The sequence below is a fragment of the Scyliorhinus canicula genome, chromosome 12, assembly GCF_902713615.1.
Source record: "Scyliorhinus canicula chromosome 12, sScyCan1.1, whole genome shotgun sequence".
Classification (NCBI taxonomy): Eukaryota; Metazoa; Chordata; class Chondrichthyes; order Carcharhiniformes; family Scyliorhinidae; genus Scyliorhinus; species Scyliorhinus canicula.
In genome coordinates, this window is record NC_052157.1 from 95,611,147 (window position 1) to 95,633,992 (window position 22,846).

Below are 22,846 nucleotides of genomic sequence, written 5' to 3' on the forward strand. Positions count from 1 at the left end.
CGAATGGAAATACCTCATAGAGGTACTGGAGCGGTTCGGGCTTGGAACAGGGTTCACCGCTTGGGTAAAGCTCCTATACAACGCTCCCATGGCGAGTGTACGGACCAACAATACCAACTCCCAATACTTCCAGCTGCACAGGGGCACCAGACAAGGATGCCCACTGTCCCCGCTGCTGTTCGCACTAGCAATCGAACCGCTAGCAATCGCGCTCAGGGCAGCAAAAAATTGGAGGGGGATCCGAAGGGGAGGTAGAGAGCACAGAGTCTCACTCTATGCGGATGATCTGCTCCTCTATATCTCGGACCCACAAAGCAGCATGGACGGAATCATAGCGCTCCTGAAAGAGTTTGGAGCCTTCTCGGGCTACAAACTCAACATGAGCAAAAGTGAGATCTTCCCAGTACACCCGCAAGGGGGGGGGGGGGGGGGGGGGCAGCACTAAAGGGCCTGCCGTTCAAACAAGCCCGAAATAAATTCCGCTACCTGGGGATCCAAATAGCCCATGACTGGAAAGGGATCCACAAATGGAACCTCACCAGCCTGACGGAGGAAGTTGAAAAGGACCTGCAAAGATGGAACACACTCCCGCTCTCCCTCGCGGGGAGAGTCCAGACGATCAAAATGAACGTACTGCCCAGGTTCCTTTTCCTGTTTAGATCCATTCCGATCTACATCCCCAAGGCCTTTTTCAAAGCGCTGGACAAACATATCATGGCGTTCGTATGGGGGGGTAAAAATGCTAGGATCCCAATGAAGGTCATACAAAAAACAAAATCCAGGGGGGGGCTAGCCCTCCCGAATCTACAATTCTACCACTGGGCGGCAACAGCCGAGCGAGTAAGGGGATGGATCCAGGAGCCAGAAGCCGAGTGGGTGCGTGCGGAGGAGGCCTCCTGCATGGGAACCTCCCTCCGGGCCCTCGCCACGGCAGCACTCCCATCCCCACCCAAAAAACACTCCACCAGCCCAGTGGTGACGGCCACCCTCCAATCCTGGAACCAACTGCGGCAGCAATTTGGCCTGTACAAAATGTCGGACAAGGCTCCCATCTGCAACAACCATAGGTTCACACCAGCACTGACTGACGCCACCTTCAAAAGGTGGAGGCAGGACGGGGGGACACTGACAGTCAAGGACCTATACACGGACGACAGGATCGCAACACTGGACGAACTGACAGAGAAATTTCAGCTAGCTGGGGGGAACGAGCTACGGTACCTGCAGCTCAAAAACTTCCTACGAAAGGAGACAAGGACATACCCACAACCGCCACGACAGACACTACTGGAAGACCTACTGGACGCAAGTATCCTACAGAAAGGGAACTGTAGTGACATGTATGACCGACTGGTAGATAGGGACGACACCGTACTGGACGCAACAAGAAGGAAATGGGAGGACGACCTGGGGATGGAGATAGGGTGGGGACTCTGGAGCGAAGTACTGCATAGGGTCAACTCCACCTCCACGTGCGCAAGGCTCAGCCTGACGCAACTAAAAGTGGTACATAGAGCCCACTTAACAAGAAACCGTATGAGTAGGTTCTTCCCGGAGGTGGAGGACAAATGTGAGCGGTGCCAGAGAGGCCCGGCCAACCACGCCCACATGTTCTGGTCTTGCCCCAGACTTGTGGAGTACTGGACAGCCTTCTTCGAGGCTATGTCCAAAGTGGTGGGGGTGAGGGTGGAGCCATGCCCGATAGTGGCGGTCTTCGGGGTTTCAGACCAGCCAGATCTATTCCTGGGGAGGAGGGCGGACGCCCTTGCCTTTGCCTCCCTGATTGCCCGCCGTAGAATCCTGTTTGGCTGGCGGTCAGCAGCACCACCCAGAGCTGCAGACTGGCTGTCCGACCTCTCGGAATCTCTCCAAATGGAGAAAATCAAATTCGCCATCCGAGGGTCAGACGACGGCTTCCACAGAACGTGGGAGCCATTCATGCAACTGTTCCGGGACCTGTTTGTGGCCAATGTACAGGAGGAAGAATAGTCGGGTGGCCAAGAACCAGGGGAAAATGGACGGGAATCGGGGGAAGGTAGCCGGGGGGAGGGGGCGCTACGGGCTCGGTCTGGGGGTTTGATGGCAAGCCAAGGCCCAAAACCAAACTATAAATAAATGCCTATAAACATGTGCCTCGGCCATATTGGGGAATGTAAAATATGTATGCTGGCTAAAGGGGGCGGCCACAATTATTGTTATGAAGATGCTTACCTGTAAATATTCATGTTAAATTTTTGTGTTTTCCTTTTTTTTTCTCTCTCTCTCTAATAACTTGTAATTTGTCATATATAAAATATGAAAACTCAATAAAAAAACATTTTAAAAAAATATTTAATCAGTGACTGTGCACTGACCCCTATCTCTGAGTGACTGTTATATTTAATCAGTGACTGTGCACTGACCCCTATCTCTGAGTGACTGTTATATTTAATCAGTGACTGTGCACTGACCCCTATCTCTGAGAGTGACTGTTATATTTAATCAGTGACTGTGCACTGACCCCTATCTCTGAGAGTGACTGTTATATTTAATCAGTGACTGTGCACTGACTCCTATCTCTGAGAGTGACTGTTATATTTAATCAGTGACTGTGCACTGACTCCTATCTCTGAGAGTGACTGTTATATTTAATCAGTGACTGTGCACTGACCCCTATCTCTGAGAGTGACTGTTATATTTAATCAGTGACTGTGCACTGACTCCTATCTCTGAGAGTGACTGTTATATTTAATCAGTGACTGTGCACTGACCCCTATCTCTGAGTGACTGTTATATTTAATCAGTGACTGTGCACTGACCCCTATCTCTGAGTGACTGTTATATTTAATCAGTGACTGTGCACTGACTCCTATCTCTGAGTGACTGTTATATTTAATCAGTGACTGTGCACTGACCCCTATCTCTGAGTGACTGTTATATTTAATCAGTGACTGTGCACTGACCCCTATCTCTGAGTGACTGTTATATTTAATCAGTGACTGTGCACTGACCCCTATCTCTGAGTGACTGTTATATTTAATCAGTGACTGTGCACTGACCCCTATCTCTGAGTGACTGTTATATTTAATCAGTGACTGTGCACTGACCCCTATCTCTGAGTGACTGTTATATTTAATCAGTGACTGTGCACTGACTCCTATCTCTGATAGAGGAGTCTTTGTTACATTTGGGGAACGGACGTGTTGTGGGCAACCACAGGACATCATTGTCGTTCGATAGGCTGCCGGTCTATCTACCCCTCGATTTTAAAATTCCCTATCTTTGTGCTGAATTACCCCCCACAGTCCCCTGCCCCCTAGCCCCCAATGTCCCTTGCCACACTTAATCTCTGGAATCTCCTCCAGTCCAACAAATTTCATCCTCAGTTCAAATATATTCATAGCTGCAACCTTCATTATCGCTGTCACCACCTGTAGCTTTGGCCTACTGAGGTTTCCTGATATTCCTTCTGAGATGATGTTAAAGCTCGTTCTTGAACCGTTGCAGTCCCTGTGGTGCAGGTCTACCACCATCACTGACGGTGGGAGTTCCAGCATTGTAACCCAGTGACAACGAAGGGACAAATAAAAATCCTGTCATATCTACCCTGTCATGCCCTGTAAGATTTTCTTTAAGTTTCGATGAGATCAAGTTATGGAGTTTTATTATTCTGCATCTTTGTATTTAAATCTATTGCTGATGTCATCAGAAATTGACACAAGTCAATTGTTGTTGCTGTTACCCGTGTATATTCGCATTTAACTACCGTTAGTTCTAATTTTGTTCAGTTACTGTAATTGCAATGCTGACCTGGCAGCTCCCTCTGTACGAATACAGCAAAACATTTTTACTCCTGCGCTTCAATCCCCTGAAAACAAAGGCCAATTCCTTAGCTCTCTGAATAAGAGTCAGAGAGACTCACAATGGTAACCCGGTTTCACTTTCCACAGATGCTGCCAGACCTGCCCAGCTTTTCCAGATTTGATTTCAGATCTCCAGCTGCCACTGAATCTCTCTCTTTACCTCTCTCAACACCATAAAAATCCCTTGAAATCTATTCCCAGGTTTCAGTCCCATGTTTTATTTTGGCATTTTGTTTGACATCACTTGTGAAACACAGTGGAAAATGTTCTGGTGATATAGCTAATATATCAATACAATCTGTTGTTGTTGCTCTGGAGCAGTATATTTTGTGTTACTTACCGTCATTGACAATTACACAGAAGAGAGTGTCCAAATGGCCTTTGTTGATAACAGTCTGGAAAGGGGTGTTGCTGGTGAAAATAACCGATTCCTCAACGCAAACCTGGCTGACAACCCTGGAGTGAGAGAAAAGAGAGCAATGATTGGATTGGATTTGTTTATTGTCACATGGACCAAGGTACAGTGAAAAGTATTTTTTTTGCGAGAAGTTGAAATAGATCATTTATTACATAAAAAGAAAAGAAAATATATAATTGGGGAACACAAGGTACACAATGTAAATACATAGACACTGGCATCGTGTGAAGCATACAGGATTGTGACCATTTAGGATGGGCAACATAAGAGGGTTAGTTAGTAACGAGGAGCTGAGATTAGACAGCACACTGGCACAAATAGCCCAGCTCTGAGGTCATCACTAAAATGCCAAGAATGAAGGATCCTGGAATCTGGGAACAGGAGGAGGCCCATTCAGCCCCTCTCGAGCCTGTTACACAGGAACAGGAGGAGGCCCATTCAGCTCCTCTCGAGCCTGTTACACAGGAACACGAGGAGGCCCATTCAGCCCCTCTTGAGCCTGTTACACAGGAACAGGATGAGGAGGAGGCCCATTCAGTTCCTAACGAGCCTGTTACACAGGAACAGGAGGAGGTCCATTCAGCCCTTCTCGAGCCTATTACACAGGAACAGGCGGATGAGGAGGCCCATTCAGCCCCTCTCGAGCCTGTTACACAGGAACAGGAGGCGGCCCATTCAGCCCCTCTCGAGCCTGTTACACAGGAACAGGAGTAGGCCCATTCAATTTCTCACGAGCCTGTTACACAGGAACAGGAGGAGGCCCATTCAGTTCCTCACGAGCCTGTTACACAGGAACAGGAGGAGACTCATTCAGTTCCTCACGAGCCTGTTACACAGGAACAGAAGGAGGCCCATTCAGTTTCTTATGAGCCTGCTAGACAGGGACAGAAGGAAGCCCATTCAGTTCCTCACGAGCCTGTTACACAGGAACAGAAGGAAGCCCATTCAGCCCCTCTCTCAAGCCGGTTACACAGGAAAAAGAGCATGCCCGTTCAGCCCCTCTCTCAAGCCGGTTACACAGGAACAGGAGGAGACCCATTCTGCTCCTCTCTCGAGCCGGTTACACAGGAACAGGAGGCGATTCCACCCCTCAAATCTGCCAGATAGGAACAGGAGGGGGCCACTGAATCCTCTGAGTATGTTATATAGATTTCTGGGCAGCAAACCGAAGCCCAACCATTCAGGGAATGAGTAAAAGAAAAGATATGCCAAATATCAGAGAAGGCGAACTGCTGGAATGTATTAATAAGGAGACACCAACGGATACAGCGAATTTGGATCTGCAAAGGGTATTTCATAAGTGCGAGACAAAAAGAGATGGAGGGACAAGATGCAAGAGTGACTCTATTGGGCCTGGGTGAAATCAGGCTAGGAGAATTATGGAAAGATTTAGTCTCCTTACCTAATACTTGCCCAGAGAGATTGTAAGAATCATAGAATTTACAGTGTAGAAGGAGGCCATTTGGCCCATCGAATCTACACTGGCCCCCGAAACTTAAGCCCACACCTCTATGAAGCAAAAGTTCTAACCACTGTGCTACCGGGCCACAATGGTCTAATTCTGAGGATGTCCTGACCAACATGATCGAGAACAGGTCCCCTTATATGAGGGGAGATGAAAAAATGAAATGAAAATCGCTTGTCACGAGTAGGCTTCAATGAAGTTACTATGAAAAGCCCCTAGTCGCCACATTCCGGCGCCTGTCCGGGGAGGCTGGACCGGGAATCGAACCGTGCTGCTGGCCTGCTTGGTCTGCTTTAAAAGCCAGCGATTTAGCCCAGTGAGGTAAACCAGCCCCTGCAGTGGCATTGGAGGCAGTTCACAGGAGGTTCACTAGGTTGATTCCAGAGATGAGGCATTTGTCATTTGAAGAGAGATTGAACGGTTTAGGCCTATAGTGTCTAGAGTTTAGAAGAATGAGGGGAGATCAAATTGAGATATACAAGATGATAAACGGTATGGATAAAGTATTCATGGAGCGGATGCTGCCTCCTGTGGGACATTCTAGAACGTGAGGTCTTAGTCTCAGGATAAGAAGTAGAAAACTTAAAAGAGTTAAGGAGAAACTACTTCTCCCACAAGTTTGTGAATCTGTGGAATTCCCTACCCCAGAGTGCAGTGGATACAGGGATAGTGAGTAAATTTAAGGAGTTAGACAGAGTTTTAGACACCTGGCTGCTTCAACCGCTGGCTCCTGCCATTAACTGCTTCATCTCACTGAACTGAACACAATGTCTCTAATCAACTACTCCATAGGGAGCCCTCTTAATATAAACAGAAATAAGATATAAGACCATAAGACCACAAGACATAGGAGCAGAATTAGGCCACTTGGCCCATCGAGTCTGCTCCGCCATTCAATCATGGCTGATATTTTCTCATCCCCATTCTCCTGCCTTCTCCCCATAACCCCTGATCCCCTTATTAATCAAGAACCTATCTATCTCTGTCTTAAAGACACTCAGTGATTTGGCCTCCACAGCGGCAAAGAGTCCCACAGATTCACCGCCCTCTGGCTGAACAAATTCCTCCTCATCTCTGTTTTAAAAGATCGTCCCTTTAGTCTGAGATGGTGTCCTCTGGTTCTAGTTTTTCCGACAAGTGGAAACATCCTCTCCACATCCACTCTATCCAGGCCTCACAGTATCCTGTAAATTTCAATAAGATCCCCCCCCCCCACAATCCCCCAACGAACACAGACCCAGAGTCCTCAAACGTTCCTCATACGGCAAGCTCTTCATTCCAGGGATCATTCTTGTGAACCTCCTCTGGACCCTTTCCAAGGCCAGCACATCCTTCCTTAGATACAGGGCACAAAACTGCTCACAATACTCCAAATCGGGTCTGACCAGAGCCTTATACAGCCTCAGAAGTACATCCCTGGTCTTGTATTCTAGCCCTTTTGACATGAATGCTAACATTGCATTTGCCTTCTTAACTGCCGACTGAACCTGCACATTAACCTTGAGAGAATCGTGAACAAGGACTCCCAAGTCCCTTTGTGCTTCTGCTTTCCGAAGCATTTCCCCATTTAGAAAATAGTCTATGCCTAGATTCCTCCTTCCAAAGTGCATAACCTCACACTTTCCCACATTGTATTTCATTTGCCACTTCATTTTCCACTCTCCTAGCTTGTCCAAGTCCTTCTGCAGCCCCCTTGCTTCCTCAATACTACCTGTCCCTCTACAGATCTTTGTATCATCTGCAAACTTAGCAACAGTGCCTTCAGTTCCTTCTTCCAGATCATTAATGTGTATTTAAAAAGTTGTGGTCCCAGTACAGACCCCTGCGATTCCACAGATTCACAAACTTGTGGGAGTAGTAGTTTCTCCTTAACTCTTTTAAGTTTTCTACTTCTTATCCTGAGACTATGACCTCACGTTCTAGAATGCCCCACAGGAGGCACCACTAGTCACCAGCTGCCATCCTGAAAAAGACCCCTTTATCCCCACACTTTGCCTTCTGCCAGTCAGCCAATCCTCTATTCATGCCAGGATCTTACCCTTAACACCATGGGCTTTTAACTTATTTAACAGTCTCCTATGCAGCACCTTGTCAAAGGCCTTCTGGAAATCTAAATAAATCACGTCCACTGGTTCTTCTTTGTCGAACTTGCTTGTTACCTCCTCACACTTTTACGATGCTCTAATTGTACCTGTGGCTCTCAAAAGTCAAACCAGAATTTTAAAAAACATGACAGCAGCAGTCATACACACACTAACCCAGGCTTTGAATCATTACTGCCCCAAATACATATAGTACAATACAAAAGAAATTCCTGCATTCACCACACCCCGATAACATTTTATCCCCTTGTTAATCAAGAATCTATCCAGCTCTGCCTTAAAAATAGTCAATGATTCTGCTTTCACCGCCTTTTGAGGAAGATAGTTCCAGAGACTCGTGTCCCTGGGAGAGAAAATAATTCTCCTCATCACTGTCTTAAATGAGTGACCTCTTATTTTTAAATCATGACCCCTGGTTCTAGATTTTCCCTCTTCACTTCCATCCTGTCAATATCCCTTACGATCTTAAAGGTTTCGATCAAGTCACCTTTCATTCTTCTATGATACAAGCAATTATTGCGGATGCTGGCATCTGAAACGGAAACAGAAAATGATGGACAATCTCAGCAGGTCAGACAGCACCTGCGGAGAGAAAAGGGAGCTAACGTTTCGAGTCTTGATGATTCTTTGTCAAAAAAACATTAGCTTCCGTCTCTCTCCACAGATGCTGTCAGACCTGCTGAGATTGTCCAGTATTTTCTGTTTTTGTCTCACTCTTGTAAACTCCATTGGATACAAGCATATCCTGTCCAATCTTTTCTTACAAGACAACCCGCCCATTTCAGATATTGGTCAAGTAAACCTTCAGTGAAATGCTTCAAACACATTTACATCTTCCCTGAAATAAGGAGACCAATACTGTACACAATACTCCAGATGTGGTCTCACTAACACCCGGTACAACTGAAGCACAACCTCCCTACTTGTATATTCAATTCCCCTCACAATAAACAAAAACATTCTGTTCGCTTTCCTAACTACATACTGTGGTGCAATGGTTAGCACTGCTGTCTCATGCAGCAAATACCCTGTTCCATCCTGGCCCTGGGTCACTGCCTGTGTGGAATTTGCACAACCTCTCCGTGTTTGCATGGGTCTCACCCTCACAACCCAAAAATGTGCAGGCTAGGTGGATTGGCCACACTAAATTTCCCCTTAACTGGAAAAAAAATAATTAGGCCCTCTAAATTTATTTTGAAAAGCTTTCCTAACTACTTGATGGCCCAGCACACTCACCTTTTGTGTTTCATAACTACCCCCTGATGTGGCCCTGCTAGCAATGCCCCCATTCCATGAAGGAGCTTTTTTTTAAAAAAAAGAGGTTACCGAGAGGTTACGGACTAAGGAGGAATATGAGCACAGGGTGGAGAATACAATCAAAGACACTTACGGTTGACTGCCACGCAGACAGGAAGAGAAGGCACCAATGTCGATGGAGGAGCAGTCAGGGTCACAGCAGCAGTTCAGTTCACAGACTCCTTCTGCGAGGTCACAGGTACAAATGGGAACAGCTGGAAGGAGACAGTGAGAGAGAGATCTTAGTAGAGTGTGGACAATCCCAAAGAACATCCCCCAACACATTCCCAATCCACAATTGCTTATTCATATACCAAAAATCAATCGGCAAAAGTTTGACAAGGCAGGTGAGAGATTGTTTAACAGAGAGAGTTGTAACAATTTGGAACACTTGGTCTGCAGAGAGAGGAGCAGCAGAATAAAATGTCACTTGTTGAAATTGTAAACTTGATGTACAATTTAGCAGTAGGCCACTCTGCCCCTTGAGCCTGGAGAAGGTGAAGGGGGGGGGGGGGGAGACAGAGCAGGGAATGGGACTTATAACAGAGGTAGGCTAAATGGCCTCCTTCTGCGCTCCATCAGTCATCGATTCAATGTCAATCTTTGGCGGTGGCTCATGTTCTGTTTTATGGAAGTGATGAAAACCAAGCCGCACTGGATCACTGGCGCTGCCAGACCAGAAATACAAAGTGACTGACTCCTTCGCCGCTATCGTGATGCGCTCCTTCATTCTCCCCATCCCAATTCTCCTCTCCTGTGTCAGAGATCGCTAGATTTCTGGTCAGGGCTTCAGGAATATCGAACAACGTGGGGTCGGCTTGAGAGAGACTGAATGAATGGCCTCCTCCTGTGAAAAGGATGTTGCCTCTTGTCAGAGAATCCAAAACTAAGGGCCACTGTATAAAAGTAAGGGGTCGTTCATTTAAGGGAGGGTGGTGAGTATCTGGAACACTTTCCTCAAAAGGCAATGGAAGCAATGTCTTTGAATATATTAAGGTAAAGCAAGATAGATTCTTGATTAACAGGGGGTAAAAGGTTATCCAGGGATATAGGAAATGCAGGGTTGAGGTCACAATCAGATTAGCCATGAATGTATTGAATGGCAGAGCAGCCTCAAGGGGCCGAGTGATCTACTCCTGCTCCTAATCCATGTTGGTATGTTGTCCCAACGTTACCTGTTGTCAAGCTTTTCACTGTCACATGATCAGGGCTTCCAGGATCAGGAGTCCTGGGGTCAAATCCCTCAGGGCTTCCGGTGCTAAGGGAGCCGATGTCAGGGGTCCCAGGGTGAGGCGAGCTGGGGTCAGGGCCAGGGGTCCCAGGGTGAAGGGGGCTGGGATCAGCGAAGCCAGGATCAGCAGTCCCAGGGTGATGGGAGCCAGGGCCATGGGTCTCAGGGGTACCGAGGTGAAGGGTGATGGGGTCAGGGGTCTCAGGGGTACCGAGATGAAGGGTCTCAGGGTCAGGGGTACCGAGGTGAAGGGTGATGGGGTCAGGGGTCTCAGGGGTACCGAGATGAAGGGTCTCAGGGTCAGGGGTACCGAGGTGAAGGGTGCCGGGGTCAGGGGTCTCGTGGTGAAGGGAGCCGGGGTCAGGGGTCTCGGGGTAAAAGGTCCCGGGGCCAGGGGAGCCGGGCTCAGGGCCTCGCTGTGCAGCTGCGGGAGATGCCGAATGCAGCAGAGAGAGAATCAGAAACCGACAAACAAACATCCCGACAAAGCGAAACATCCGTGAGAGAGGGGGAGATCATTAACATCCGGGAGAGTGAGAGAGGGGGAGCGTCATTAACATCCGGGAGAGAGAGAGGGGCGTGTGTCATTAACATCCGGGAGAGAGAGAGGGGCGTGTGTCATTAACATCCGGGAGAGTGAGAGAGGTGGAGCGTTAATAACATGCGGGAGAGAGAGAGGGAGTGTCTCATTAACATCCGGGAGAGTCAGTCCGTTACCCTGGAAACAAGTCAGTGACGTCAACACGCTGAGAGAGAATGATTCAGAAAGAGATAGAGGCAGATTGAGAAAGAAAGATGGAACGAGTGAGAAAGAGAAATAAAGAGGCATAAAGAAAGAGATAGATGAAGGGTAGAAAACGAGCAGAGAGCAAGAGATAAAGAAAAATGGAGAGAGCGAGAAGAAGAAAGATAAAAGTGAGGAGAGAAAGAAAGAAAACGAGAATAAAACAGAGAGTGGAGTCAGAGATAGAGAGAAAGAAAGAGTATTGCCACACCCTGGATAAGTACTCAGTCAATTCCAGCCCCACTTCCCCTGCAGTCACAGTACAGGTGAAGCAACCGATAATTCTTATAAAAATACCCAGGCTGTCCAGTAATTACAATCACCAGTTGTATACGTTTAAACACAATGACTATTTACTTCTGATTAGAACACATCTGAAGTATACAGTAAATACAGCTGCTTAACGTCAAGCTAATAGCCGACTCCTTTCAATTGCCCCACTCTCTACTCACCCACACACACACAAGGCAGGTAAACACAGAGGGGTGAAAAGGGCTAAATAAGGGGTGAGGTCAAATGCTAATGGGCAGCAGGGTGGTATAGTGGTTAGCACAGTTGCTTCACAGTTCCAGGGTCCCAGGTTCGATTCCCGGCTTGGGTCACTGTCTGTGCGGAGTTTGCACTTTCTCCCCGTGTCTGCGTGGGTTTCCTCCGGGTGCTCTGGTTTCCTCCTGCAGTCCAAAGATGTGCACGATAGGTGTATTGGCCACGGTACATTGCCCTTAGTGTCCAAAAAGGTTAGGTGAGGTTACTGGGTTACGGAGATAGAGTGGAGGTGTGGGTTTAAGTAGGGTGCTCTTTCCAAGAGCCGGTGCAGACTCGTTGGGCCGAACGGCCTCCTTCTGCACTGTAAATTCTATGATCTATGAGAACAGTGACCGCGCCCATTTTGGACGGCCGTTAACATGGCGAGCTTTCTCGGCCTGGAAAAGATCAAGATCGCCTTGAGAGGGTCGGTGTCAGTGTTTGCCCGGAGGTCACAACCATTCATTGACTTCGCAGGGAATTAATCGTCAGCTGGGGGGGGGGGGTTAGGGTAATGTAGAGTAGGGGGTTAAATAGGCGGGCCTTGGAGGGACGGATGTCGGTGGTTGCTTTTTTGATTACTGTTCTTTGTACTCTATTGTTTTTTGTACTGTGATTGTGTGTTATGCCAAAAATACCTCATTAAAAATTGTTTAAAAAATGAGATAATCACCTTGGTGAGAGCTATTGGTGATCAGGTTCCTGGGTCACCCTCTGGGTGAGCACCATACAAATGCTGCAGCCCATCTCGAGGGAGAGGATGGTCAGAGGACCTCCCAATCCCAGTGAACAACTGTCATCCAGACAGATGTTGTGTTTCTGGAAAAGATGATCTCATGACTGATGAGGATGCAAAGCCAGAATCTACAAGAGGGGCGTGTCAGCAACTTCCCAACGTATGCCAAAACAGCTGAAGACATCTAATCACCTTCAGATGCAGGTGTTATTCCCTACAATGCTTGGCACTCTGGCCAACACTGATAGGGTGGCATCTGCGGCGGAAGGCCAAGGGCAAGAAGTAATGTGTTAGGACATCCAAAGCTTGGGGCAGAGAGTGCTGTCCATAGCCGAGGCCCAGAACGGAAGAGCCCAGGCACAGGTGGACATGTCCTCAGCGCAGAATAATAATAATAATCTTTATTAATGCCACAAGTGGGCTTACGTTTACACTGCATGAAGTTATTGTGAAAAGGACATTGCTGTTGCTGCGGTGCTGCAGAGCTTGGCCCTGTCAAGGTTGAGTTCATTGAGATCATGGCCTGGGTGCTGACTGACCTTAGCCAGTCACAGAGGCACATGTCACAGGCATAGAGAACATGGCACTGAAGCAAATTGGAACATAGCTCACTGACTGAGGGACATGTCCCACTTATAGAGCTCCATGGTTGAGGGCATCGACACCATGGTTCCGACAAAGTCAGATCTCCATGAGTGGCAACGCATGGAGTAGCCCGGGGACCAGTGACCACCCTGAGGGAGGAGGAAATGATGGGGCCCATGCCAGTGCCTCCCACCTCTTCAGAATCCCCCCACCTGACACTGGCACACCTCATGTGCAGTGGGCAGTCTTTTATTACATTCCTGTATCATCTTTTATTACACTTGTTTGTGTGTTTTGATATAATACGGAGTGTAATATGTGTTACACAAACCTTGGTTACTGATAAGGTCTTCTGAATCTCGATGAAGAAGACTCGAACTCGTCCAGTAGTAACAAAAGGTTTATTGAGTAACTATGACAATAATTGCGTGAGGTCTTTACTTTAACATTGATACTGTGATAAGGTTAACAAGATCTAACTACAATAACTATGCTTGACGACACTAACCATCTCAGCTAATCTGATACTCCTGTCCTGGTCACAATACATCCAAAAGAGAGAGAGACACACAATGTGGTTGTTTTTGTACCCCTGTTGTTCCTGCCCTCTAGTGATCATCTGGTGATACTGATTTTTTTTTAAAAAATAATTTTTATTGAAAAATTTTGAATTTATACAACGACATCAAACCATACTAAAATACCAACGATAACAGTAATGACAACAATCATGAACCTTCGCCCCTCCTCGATGAACAACCCAACATATTAACAACAACTTAAATTAACACAATGTTAAGTTACATAACCGTAACGAAACAATATAGATACTATAATAAGGAACACCCCCCCCCCCCCCCCCCCCCCCGGGTTGCTGCTGCTATTGACCAAGATACCTATCTTTAAGCCAGGAAGTCCAGAAAAGGCTGCCACCGTTTATAGAACCCTTGTACTGATCCTCTCAGGGCAAATTTGACCTTTCCAACTTTATAAATCCTGCAATGTCATTGACCCAGGTCTCCACACTTGGGGGCCTCGCATCCTTCCACTGCAGCAAGATCCTCCGCCGGGCTACTAGCGATGTCTTGGCCTTTGCAGGACACCGGCCTCTTTCGCCTCCTGCACTCCCGGCTCCACCGCAACTCCGAAAATCGCGAGTCCGCACCCTGGTTTGACCCTGGATCCAACCACCCTCGACACCGTCTCCGCCACCCCCTTCCAGAATTCTTCCAGTGCTGGGCATGCCCAGAACATATGGGCATGGTTCGCTGGACTCCCCCGAACATCTGGTGCACCTGTCCTCACCCCCAAAGAACATACTCATCCTAGTCCCGGACATGTGGGCCCGGTGCAGCACCTTAAATTGGATGAGACTAAACCTCGCACATGAAGAGGAAGAGTTGACTCTCTCCAAGGCATCCGCCCAAGTCCCGTCCTCTATCTGCTCCCCAAGTTCCTCCTCCCATTTAACCTTCAGCTCCTCCACTGACGACTCCTCCACCTCCTCCACTGACGACTCCTCCACCTCCTGCATTACCTTATAGATGTCCGGCACCTTCCCCTCTCTGACCCACACCCCCGAAAGCACTCTATCCATCGTCCCCCGCGAGGGCAGCAAAGGGAATCCCTCTACCTGTCGCCTAGCAAACGCCTTTGCCTGCAAGTATCTGAACATGGGGAAGCCCAAATTTATCTTCCAGTTCCCCCAGGCCGGCAAACCTCCCGCCAATAAACAGGCCCCTCAATTTACTGATGCCCACCCTTTACCACCCCCTAAATTCCCCATCCTTGTTCCCCGGGATGAACCGATTATTGCCGCCCAATGGAGCCTCCATCGAGCCCCCTGTTTCCCCCCATGCCGTCTCCACTGTCCCCAGATTCTTAGGGTCGCCGCCACCACCGGGCTCATGGTAAACCTCTTAGGGGAGAGCGGCAACGGCGCCGTTACCATGGCACCCAGGCTCGTACCTCTACATGACGCCATCTCCATTCTTTTCCACGCCGCCCCTCCCCCCTCCATCACCCATTTACGCATCATTGACACATTGGCTGCCCAATAGTACCCCAAAAGGTTGGGCAGCGCCAGCCCGCCTCTATCCCTCCCTCGCTCCAGGAAAACCCTCTTCACTCTCGGCGTCCCATGTGCCCGCACAAAACTGAAGATACTGCTAGTCACTCTCCTAAAGAAGGCCCTGGGGATGAAGATCGGCAGGCACTAAAAGAGGAACAAGAACCTTGGAAGCACTGTCATTTTGACGGACTGCACCCTCCCTGCCAACGATAATGGCAGCATGTCCCACCTCTTGAACTCCTCCTCCATCTGATCTACAAGTCTGGTGAAATTATGTTTGTGAACAGTCCCCCAGTCCCTGGCCACCTGCACCCCCAGGTACCTAAAACTCTCCCCTGCCCGCCTAAGCAGGAGCCTACCAATTCCTTCCTCCTGGTCTCCAGGGTGCACCACAAACACCTCACTCTTGCCTAAATTTAGTTTATAACCTGAAAAGTTCCCAAACTCAGCTAGCAGCTCCATCACCCCCAGAATCCCTCCCACCGGGTCCGCCACATATAGTAACATGTCATCGGCATACAACAACACACTATGTTCCTCCCCACCTCGCACCAAACCTCTCCACCTCTCTGAATCCCTCAACGCCATCGCCAGCGGCTCGATTCCCAATGAAAACAACAAGGGGGACAGGGGGCAACCCTGCCTGGTCCCTCGGTAAAGCCGGAAGTACTCCGACCTCCTCCCATTCGTGGCCACTCATGCCATCGGGGCCTTATATAGCAGCCTCACCCATCTAATAAACCCTTCACCAAATCCAAACCTCCCCAACGCCTCCCATAAGTACCCCCACTCCACTCTATCGAAGAACTTCTCCGCATACAGCGCCGCCACTATCTCTGCCTCCCCCTCAATCGCCGGCATCATGATGACATTCAACAATCTCCGCACATTCGTGTTCAGCTGCCTTCCCTTCACAAACCCTGTCTGGTCCTCGTGTACAACCCCTGGCACACAGTCCTCTATCGTGGTGGCCAGGATTTTTGCCAGCAACTTGGCATCTATGTTGAGGAGAGATATGGGCCTGTATGAACCGCACTGCTGGGGGTCCTTATCCCTCTTTAAAATTAACGAGATCAGCGCCCGCGACATCGTCGGGGGCAAAGTCCCCCCTTCCCACGCTCCATTAAGTGTCCGCATCAGCAAGGGGCCCACTAGGTTCACAAACTTTTTATAAAATTCCACCGGGAACCCATCCGGCCCCGGCGCCTTCCCTGACTGCATCTGCCCGATCCCCTTAACTAGCTCCTCCAGCTCAATTGGCGCACCCAACCCCTCCACCTGCTCCTCCTGCACCTTCGGGAAAGAAAGCCCGTCGAGGAACCTCTCCATTCCCCTCCTCTCCCCCGTTGGCTCCGACCGGTACAGTTCCCCTTAAAAGTCCTTGAAAACCTCATTCACCTCTACTCCCTTCCGCACCACATTCCCACTCTTGTCTTTCACTCCAGCAATTTCCCTAGCCGCATCCTACTCGCCTTTTCACCATGTTCGTACACTGCCCTTTTGCCGTCCTTCACTGTGCCTCCGCCTCAGCGTGGTCAGCAAATCAAATTTAGCCTGTAGGCTGCGCCTCTCCCCCAACAGTCCCTCCTCTGGTGCCTCTGCGTACCTCCTGTCCACCTCCAGCATCTTTCCCACCAGTCTATCCCTCTCACTCCTCTCGCTCCTCTCCCTGTGTGCCCGGATGGATATCAGCTCCCCACGAATCACTGCCTTCAGGGCTTCCCAGACCACCCCCACCTCGAGGTACCCCTCAATACTTGCCCGGACCCTCCTACACACCTCCTCCTCCGCCAACAACCCCACATCCAACCGCCACAACGGGCGCTGGTCCCGCACCACCCCCATCTCCAACTCTATCCAATGCGGAGCGTGGTCGGAGATTGCAATGGCCGAATACTCGGCCTCCTCCAATTTCGGAATCAGTCCCCTACTCACCATGAAGAAGTCTATCCGAGAGTAGACCCTATGTACGTGGGAGAAGAAAGAGTACTCACGTGCCCTCGGCCTCACAAACCTCCATGGATCCACCCACCCATCTGGTCCATAAACCCTCTCAGTACCTTGGCCGCTGCCGACCTCCTACCCGTCCTAGAGCTGGACCGATCCAGTGATGGATCCAACACCGTATTGAAGTCCCCCCCCATGATCAGACCTCCCGCCTCTAAATCCGGGACCCGTCCCAACATACTCCTCATAAAGCCCGCATCGTCCCAATTTGGGGCATACACACTAGCAAGTACCACCTTCTCTCCTTGTAGCCTGCCCCTAACCATAACATACCTACCCCCCCTTATCCGCCACCACCTCCGATGCCTCAAACTACACATTTTTCCCCACCAGAATCGCCACTCCCCGGTTCTTCACATCCAACCCAGAGTGGAAAACCTGCACCACCCACCCCTTCCTCAGACGGACCTGGTCCGCCACCTTCAGGTGGGTCTCCTGAAGCATTGCCACATCTGCCTTTAGCTCCCTCAGATGAGCAAGTACCCTCGACCGCTTCACCAGCCCATTCAATCCTCTCGCATTCCAGGTGACCAACCGGATCAGAGGGCGTCCCGCCCCCCCTCCCCCGTCAACTAGCCATAGCCCGTCGACTGCCCGCCCCAGGCCAGCACCCCCTGCCCGACCCAGTCCCCACAGCGACAACACCTCACCTCTGTCCCCCCAGCCCCCAGCAGCTCCTTCCTGACCCTACCAGCAGCAACCCGGTATTCCCCTTTCCCCCCCCCCCTCCCTTCCCCCCCAGGCTAGGAACCCTCCCAGTCGCGAACCGTCCTCCATTGTACTTCCGTGGGTCAGCTAACTTCTGCTGACCCCGGAAACTCCCGCCAATAACCCGACCCCTCCCAAAGTGGGGTCATCCCCCATCCTATCCCTCCTCCAGGCACCGCTCCAGCGCGGGGAAGAACCAGTTAAGGCCCCGCCTCCCCCCGTCATCATCTCCACCCCCCAGCCCCGCAGCGCGGGAAACCAGAGGAAAGCCCGCGCTTTCGCACTGCCCCACCACACCCCTTTGACGCAGCTCCCAAATACCAGCCCCACTCCATACCCCCAACCCGACAAAGAATACAACAAACCCCCCCAACCCTCCCCGCAAGATACAAAACTCAAACAATGCCCCACAGCAAAAAAAAAGAACAACACCCCCATAAATAACCCGATGGGTCAAGGAACTGGCAGCAGAATAGGTCAGAATGGAGGAGAGTTCCTGCACAGAGACATGCCTCTGAGCACTAGCCATGACCTCACTCCAATCCCAACCAGCCAGCTCTTAAAAATCGCCGTGGACTTCCGGTGACAGTGATGTACTGAGCGGATGCACATCAGGTGCTCTCCTCCAGAATTGAACCAAATGGGCACTTTTAGGCGGATTTTGCCCAAAATCTTCTCAAAGGTGAGAAGAAAGGATCAACACCAGAATGCCAGCAAACGGGTGCTCAAGGTGTTGAAGGGATGGCAGAAGTAGTGGAAAGGGCTAGGAGTAGCAGGCGGACGATCCGGCAGACCCACAAGGCGAGGGGGCTCTGGCCACCCATGAGAGAGGGAGACCGACGACCCAAGCATCAGCCTCCCCCTCCGCACCAGGAGATGGATGGAAGGTATTCCTCATGAAGGAGCTGACCACCATGAAAGAGGCGATCAGGATTGAAATCCAGGTGGCGGTCAAGGTGGCAGTGACAGAGGCGATGGTCACCATACAAAAGACAATCGACGGCTTGGGGAAGGAGGTGGAAGCAGAGAATAGGACAATCCACGATCTGGAGAAAGCCTGGACAGTTTCTACATTTTGTGACTTCATCGATTTAACTACTGTAAATATTGTTTCATTTGCCATGTATCTGCACTATCGACACCTTCCTATGTATATACGTTCATTTAGACATCTTTTGTATATAGTCATAGGATATATATACGCACGTACACCTTAGTATTTATTTTACTTTTTTTTTAAATGGGGGGGCAATGTCATAATATTCACTCATGTATATAATGAGGTGCAGTTAGGCAGTGATTGACACACAGGAACAAAGAATAAAGAAAATTTCAGCACAGGAACAGGCCCTTCGGCCCTCCCAGCCTGCGCCGATCCAGATCCTTTATCTAAACCTGTTGCCTATTTCCCAAGGATCTACTTCCCTCTGTTCCCCGCCCGTTCATATATCTGTCCAGATGCATCTTAAATGATGCTATTGTGCCCGCCTCTACCACCTCCGCTGGTAAAGCGTTCCAGGCACCCACCACCCTCTGCGTAAAAAACTTTCCACGTACATCTCCTGTCTGTGCGGAGTCTACACGTCCTCCCCGTGTGTGCGTGGGTTTTCTCCGGGTGTTCCGGTTTCCTCCCACAGTCCAAAGATGTGCGGGTTATGTGGATTGGCCATGCTAAATTGCCCGTAGTGTCCTAAAAAGTAAGGTTAAGGGGAGGGGGGGGGTTGTTGGGTTACAGGTATAGGGTGGATACGTGGGTTTGAGTAGGGCGATCATTGCTCGGCACAACATCGAGGGCTGAAGGGCCTGTTCTGTGCTGTACTGTTCTATGTTCTATGTTCTATCTCCCTTAAACATTCCCCCCTCTCACCTTGAAATCGTGACCCCATGTAATTGACACCCCCACTCTTGGAAAAAGCTTGTTGCTATCCACCCTGTCCATACCTCTCATAATTTTGTAGACCTCAATCAGGTCCCCCCTCAACCTCCGTCTTTCCAACTAAAACAATCCTAATCTACTCAACCTTTCTTCATAGCTAGCACCCTCCATACCAGGCAACATCCTGGTGAACCTCCTCTGCACCCTCTCTAAAGCATCCACATCCTTCTGGTAATGTGGCGACCAGAACTGCACGCAGTGTTCCAAATGTGGCCTAACCAAAGTCCTATACAACTGTAACATGACCTGCCGACTCTTGTACTCAATACCCCGTCCAATGAAGGCAAGCATGCTGTATGCCTTCTTGACCACTCTATCGAGCTGCGTTGCCACCTTCAGGGTACAATGGACCTGTACGCCCAGATCTCTCTGTACATCAATTTTCCCCAGGACTCTTCCATTGACCATATAGTCTGTTCTTGAGTTAGATCTTCCAAAATGCATCACCTCGCATTTGCCTGGATTGAACGCCATCTGCCATTTCTCTGCCCAACTCTCCAATCTATCTATATTTTGCTGTATTCTCTGACAGTCCGCCTCGCTATCTGCAACTCCACCAATCTTAGTATCATCTGCAAACTTGCTAATCAGACCACCTATACCTTTGTCCAGATCATTTATGTATATCACAAGCAACAGTGGTCCGAGCACGGATCCCTGTGGAACACCACTAGTCACCTTTCTCCATTTTGAGACACTCCCTTCCACCACTACTCTCTGTCTCCTGTTGCCCAGCCAGTTCTTTATCCATCTAGCTAGTACACCCTAAACCCCATACAACTTTACTTTTTCCATCAACCTGCCATGGGAAACTTTATCAAATGCTTTACTGAAGTCCATGTATATGACATCTACAGCCCTTCCCTCATCAATTAACTTTGTCACTTGCTCAAGGAATTCTATTAGATTTGTAAGACATGACCTTCCCTGCACAAAACCATGCTGCCTATCACTGATAAATCTATTTTCTATTCAAATGTGAATAGATCCTATCCTCAGTATCTTCTCCAACAGTTTGCCTACCACTGACGTCAGGCTCACAGGTCTATAATTCCCTGGATTATCCCTGCTAGCCTTCTTAAATAATGGGACAACATTAGCAATTCTCCAGTCCTCCTGGACCTCACCCGTACTCAAGGATGCTGCAAAGATATCTGTTAAGGCCCCAGCTATTTCGTCCCTCGCTTCCCTCAGTAACCTGGGATAGATCCCATCCAGTCCTGGGGACTTGTCCACCTTAATGCCTTTTAGAGTACCCAAAACCTCCCCCTTCCTTATGCCGACATGACCTAGAGTATTTAAACATCCATCATGTCCCTCTCCGTGGTGAATACCGATGCAAAGTACTCATTAAGAAGCTCACTCATTTCCATTGACTCCACGCATAAATTCCCTCTTTTGTCTTTGAGTGGGCCAATCCTTTCTCTAGTTACCCTCTTGCTCCTCATATACGAATAAAAGGCTTTGGGATTTTCCTTAACCGTGTTAGCCAAAGATATTTCATAGGGCAGCACGGTAGCATTGTGGATAGCACAATCGCTTCACAGCTCCATGGTCCCAGGTTCGATTCCGGGTTGGGTCACCGTCTGTGCGGAGTCTGCACATCCTCCCCGTGTGTGCGTGGGTTTCCTCCGGGTGTTCCGGTTTCCTCCCACAGTCCAAAGATGTGCAGGTTAGGTTGATTGGCCATGCTAAATTGCCCTTAGTGTCCAAAATTTCCCTTCGTTTTCGGTGGGGCTACTGGGTTATGGGGATAGGGTGGAGGTGTTGACCTTGGGTAGGGTGCTCTTTCCAAGAGCCGGTGCAGACTCGATGGGCTGAATGGCCTCCTTCTGTACTGTAAATTCTATGTATGACCCCTTTTAGCCCTCTTTATTGCACGTTTGAGATTTGTCCTACTTTCCCAATATTCCTCCAAAGCTTCATCAGTTTTGAGTCACCAGTATGATGACCAGTAAGCACACAACACAGTACAGCCAATCACCAGACAGGACACTACCACTATAAAGCCAGAGGGCACTAGGTTTCCCGCTCTCTCTGGACCCAGCCACTGAGACAGTCAGAGTCCACGAGGTAGCCAGTGCAAACAGTATGCGGTAGCTAGTAAGTCTGGTCAGGTTACTACTATGTCTCCAGTCAGTTCAGTATAGTATTGTTTCTAGCTTCTCTGCATCTGTTTTTCTGTTTTTCGTCTGTTTCTAGCTTCCCTGCATCGAGTGCAGTCCACATCGAACCAACCTGCCTAACACATCGATGCATTCCTGTTGTCATTGGCGGGAAGGGTTCAGACAGTGAAGATGACGATCCTCCTGAGGTTCTTGTCTGTTTTTCAAAGCCTCCCAATCTTTACCCCCAACACTTTTTTCAAAAAAGTGAATGCGTTCATCTCAGGGTTTGTGTGAGTGGGTAAAACCCCACAGGTGAAGAAGGTGCTGCTGGAGCAGGGATGGGTGGGGTGAAGGGTGGGGGCTGGCCTTTCCGAACATTATAAATTATTACTGGGCAGCGAACATAGTGATGGTCAGGAAGTGGGTAGTGGGGGAGCGGTCGGTATGGGAGCGGGTGGAGGCGGCGTCAGTTAGGGACATGAGTTCAGGAACACTGTTAATCATGCCTCTGCCATTCTCCCTGGCCAGGTACTACACAAGCCCAATAGCTGTGGCTGCCCTGAGGGTGTGGGGACAGGGGCTGGAGGGTATGTCGGTGTGGGCATCAATCTGTGGCAGCCATTGCTTCGGGCTGGTTGGATGGAGGTTTTGGGAATGGCAGCATGCAGGGATCAAACTGTTTGAGGATGTGTTTATTGAAGGGGTGGCATGGGAGTGTCCCTTCAAGAAATGTTTTTGTCTTATCACATGGCTTCAGTGATGTCATTGTGTGTGGAGCTAGGCCCTGGCGCTGTGAGTTTTTACTTTCGTTTTGAGTTTTTGGACTATTTTGAACTGCTCAGGTTGAAAGAAGTGTCTCTCTATCTCCATTACAAAAGCTGTACCTAGGCTACTTGAAACTTAAGAGAGACAATTGGTTTCTGGAAGGAATTCAAACCTTCTGTTTGAGAAGGGGAACAGAGTATCAATAACAAGTCTTATACCAGTAAGAGTGCCGTCTGCTGGGCCACACCTTTGAAAAGGGGTTTCTGG

At 49.3% G+C, this 22,846-nt stretch overlaps 1 protein-coding gene across 2 annotated transcripts in view; it reads right to left on the bottom strand.

The window, feature by feature from the left end:
• Window positions 1-10,911, bottom strand: part of LOC119974539 (tectonic-3-like) — a 102,875-nt gene extending 91,964 nt beyond the window's left edge. For both annotated transcript variants that reach the window (XM_038813518.1, XM_038813519.1), the window contains exons 1-3: window positions 10,299-10,911; window positions 9,218-9,338; window positions 4,183-4,298 (exon numbers count right to left, since the gene is read on the bottom strand). In XM_038813518.1, coding sequence (XP_038669446.1) covers window positions 4,183-4,298; window positions 9,218-9,338; window positions 10,299-10,851 — 790 coding nt within the window. In that variant the 5' untranslated portion in view covers window positions 10,852-10,911. The remainder of the gene's footprint in view (window positions 1-4,182; window positions 4,299-9,217; window positions 9,339-10,298) is intronic.
• Window positions 10,912-22,846: the final 11,935 nt, after the last annotated feature.